Below are 3,794 nucleotides of genomic sequence, written 5' to 3'. Positions count from 1 at the left end.
CCTCCTGAGTGCTGAGATGAAAGGTGTGTGCCACCACGCCTGGCTGCAAGCTCTGTATTACCTATGCCATTTTGCCCTGGCTACAGATAACCTTGTGTCCTCAGTGGGAGACCTTTCCCCAAAGTGGCCTTGTTGGGGACAGATGTACACGAAGGCCATCCAAACAAATGTCCTGTGTCCCTGTGCCACAGTCTTTTCCCAGATGACCTCCCAGCACCCCACCCCCAGGTATCCTGAATCTGGGGAAAAACAAATAAATCCAGAAGATGCACGTAAGCCCAGCATTGGTGGGGGAAGGCAGGCATGTGGCATCTGGGGAGAGTGACATCTGTGGTCCCATGTTTCTTCATGGGCCTGTCTGCATTTCCTGATTTGTGACCTCCCAGCCACCCTAGAATTATGGGCCACTGAGCTTCCTTCCATGACACAGCCCAGTCGTGGCCTTAACTGTAGGGACTATTCCAGAGAATGTCTAGAGCCTTGGCTTCTGACTGGGGTGGTTCTGCCCCACAAGTGATACGTGGCAGTATCTGAAGACATTCTTGGCCACATTGGTTCAGGGTGGTGGTAGGGTGTTACTACGGAGGGTCAAAGTGCTGTCACTTTCATGGAACCCTGAGTAGGGGGAGTTCTCCAGGACCCCACAAATGGTTTATAATTCCCCCCATCTTCCTCCAAGGCCTTGAGGCCCTAAACTTGAGTCTGTTCTCCATCTGGAGGCGGGGATCCCGTCTAGAAGTTTCCTAGCATGGTCACGCAGCTTGGTTCTCTAGTTGTCAGGGAGTCTGCTTCTCATTAGAGTTACTGGAACTCCTGGTGGATGATCTCTGCATTCATTTCCAAACATCAGTGAAACCATCGACTCCAAACTGTGGTGCAGGTTGGCCATGAGTCTGTAGCTAGTCTTCCTGATAGCCATTTTTTTTTGGAATGTTCTTTCCACTTTCTGCAAACTAGAGTTTCTGGCTCTGTGGGTTTTTTTTCCTGTGGCCTTAATCTTCTGTCCTTGACCTGGGACTGTGGGACTCTATGAATGCCCAGTGATGCCGTGGCTTGGATCCTGTTTATCCTTTTCATCTTTGACAACTCAGACGCTTGTTTCCAAAGGGAAAGAGATGAGGATTGGGGCTTTTCTTCTGCTCTCAGAATAATCCATGGGGCTGGGACACCTTTTTTTTTAACAGAACTGAACAGGCTCTGGGAGCTTCGGGCTCCTTCAGTATATTTTCAGATGGTAGCTTTTGGAGGTCATTTGTCCTCACTTCTGGAGGAAGTGTCAGGGTGTGGTGTGATGGCTGATGTTGACTGACAACTTGACAGATCTAGAATCCCCTCGAAGACAAACCTCTGGGCATATCTGTGAGGGGGCGTCTAGACTGAGTTAGCGGAGCTGAGAAGGCACACCCTAAATCATTCCATGGGCTGGGGGCCAGCAGAGCACGGTATCCATCCTCGGCTTCCTAACTCTGGAAGCAGTGTGCCTAGCTGTCCCCAGCTCTTGCCATTGTGCCTTCCTTGCCATAACGATGGGCTGCATTTTTGAAGTGTGAGCAAAGATAAGTCCTTCTGTCCTCCCCCCCTCCCTCTCCTTCTCCCTCCCTCTCTTCCCCCTCCCTCCTCCCCTCCCTCCCTCACTAAGCTCCTTTTGTCAGGTGTTTTACTGCAGCAATAAGTCCAACTACGACTGTGAGCTTTCCCAGAATCAGTCCCACCGTGGTCCAGGACTCAGACTCATGGCCTCAATGTCCACAGCAGCCTGGCTGACCCTGACCACCTGGTGCTACAGTCCCTATAGCGACCTGCCTGACTCTGAGAGCAGAGGCACTGGGTTCCTGGGACCGGATGGTTGTTGTCAACCATGACATCAGTGGCCTGGCTCTGGAAAACCCTGGGCTTTAAAATAGCACTGAGCCATTCCTTTATTTGGACGGTTTTGTGTTAGTTTGCTGTCTGGAGCATACCTGGAGGAACATTCGCTGACACTGACGCTCTGAGCTGGCACGCTTCCCTACGTGGGACTCCCAGAACTTACGTGTTCATTTATTACACTTTCCAGGAACACTGACTTTGTCTGTCTGTGACAGTCCAGCCTCCCTGTCAAGTCAAGCCTCGGGTGAACATGGCCCCTGACACCACATACTGTTATCTACTCCTGTAGCCTTTACTGTGAGGGACTGTTGTGGTCCAGTGCGGAGTCTGAACAGAGATGGATTTTGCAAGCCACCTGCTGGAGCTAGAACCTGTAGATACCTTCCTAACATGGATATAAGCTCTGCCCCAGCCTGCACAGGTCACCTCATACACTGATGCTATCCCAGCCTGCATAGGTCACCTCAGACACTGATGCTACCAAGAACTTGCTGTTGATTTTGTCACTTGACCTGATTTTTGCTTAGAATTCTCTGGTCTGAATGAGACTTTGGGCCCTGGGAGGGACCTCCACTCCATACTCTGCTTCTTGCCGGTGGGCTGGTGGTGTGTTTAACATGTACATGAGCTGGCTTCTGAAGCAGGCAGGAGGCAATAGAAAGAAGTTGAAGACCTTAACTTCCCCATCCCAGTCCTCAGAAGATTCTAGGAGGCAAAGAGACACCACAAAAGAGACAAGAGAGCCATAGAGGGTGGGAGGACAGCTAGACCAGGAAGAGTAAGAAAAGAGTGGAGGAGGGGGTGGGGGGAGCAGGAGAAGGGGGAGGAGGAGGGAGAGGAGGAGGAGAGGAGGGATAGGAGGAGGGAGAGGAGGAGGGGGGGAGGAGGAGGAGGAAGAAGAAGAGGAGGAGGTCCTGTACCTCTACCACATGTGAAGAAAAGCCGGTCTGCGACATCTCCAGCCCAAAAGAGGTCTCATTCTTGTTGGTGCCTAAAATAGGAGTGAGAAGATGTCAGCTCTGTATCACTGGTTAGCCCATGGGTTCTGTTTCCTGGGATACCCTGAGAACTGGGGTTCTTTTCTGAGAGGAACCCTGAGGTGAGGCTCATTCCCATCAGTCACAGGATTTGGTTGCTGGTACCTAAGGCTTATCACCACTGTGGACTCACACACAATAGGCCACATGTGGGGAAAGCCCACTCCACAGAGGGGCCCTTGAACAAGCAAGCCATCAAAACACATTCTCATCACTGGAAGTGACCATTCACGGGAGGGCCCACTGGTTTGACTATCTGAGTTCCAGGGTTGTGTCAAGGCCCAAGCCCAAGCTTAGGAGGCCACTGTGGTCTCTTTGCACATGTCTGTTGAGTGCCATTTTCACACATTGCAGACCTCTCAAGCTCTGGGATGCTCATTGCCTCTTATTTTTCTCCATAACTCCCACAGATGCTGAGAGCCCTATGTGAGAACCGTCCATCACAGAACCCCATGTGAGGACGCTCCATCACAGAAATACACAGCAAGAACGAGGTCTCTGCAAACGGGATTCTTTGCAGGGCTGTCCCAGATGCTGTTCTACTGGGGGATTAAATCCTGCTCTTGTTTTTTGAGACAGAGTTCCATATAACCCAGGCTCACCATGTAGCCAAGGTTGGCCTTATTCCTGCCCTCACAGGCGAGCACGCCTTGCTTGGTTTTATGCAATGCTGGTGCTTGAAGTCAGGGCTTCATGCGTGTTAGGTAAGTACCCTTTCAACTGAGCCACAGCCCCAGGCTCAACTATGATTTACACATAGATATGGAGTGGTAGAGTGAGACCCTGTGACATGTACAGTTTGTGTCAGGAAATGGAGTCAGGCTGGGTTCAAAGAGAGGCTGACACAGAAAATATAGGCGTACCTGTTGGAATCTTTTTTTTTTTTTT

At 50.9% G+C, this 3,794-nt stretch overlaps 1 protein-coding gene across 1 annotated transcript in view; it reads right to left on the bottom strand.

Annotated features, from left to right (window-relative positions):
• Positions 1-3,794, bottom strand: part of Itga11 (integrin subunit alpha 11) — a 106,680-nt gene that overhangs the window by 34,636 nt on the left and 68,250 nt on the right. Inside the window, exon 10 of the mRNA XM_021172144.2 lies at positions 2,790-2,860. Within this exon, the coding sequence (XP_021027803.1) occupies positions 2,790-2,860 (71 nt within the window). The remainder of the gene's footprint in view (positions 1-2,789; positions 2,861-3,794) is intronic.

Source organism: Mus caroli, chromosome 9 (genome assembly GCF_900094665.2).
Source record: "Mus caroli chromosome 9, CAROLI_EIJ_v1.1, whole genome shotgun sequence".
Taxonomy (NCBI): Eukaryota; Metazoa; Chordata; class Mammalia; order Rodentia; family Muridae; genus Mus; species Mus caroli.
Note: the sequence above shows the minus strand (reverse complement) of the source record. Positions and strands in the feature narration are given on the sequence as shown.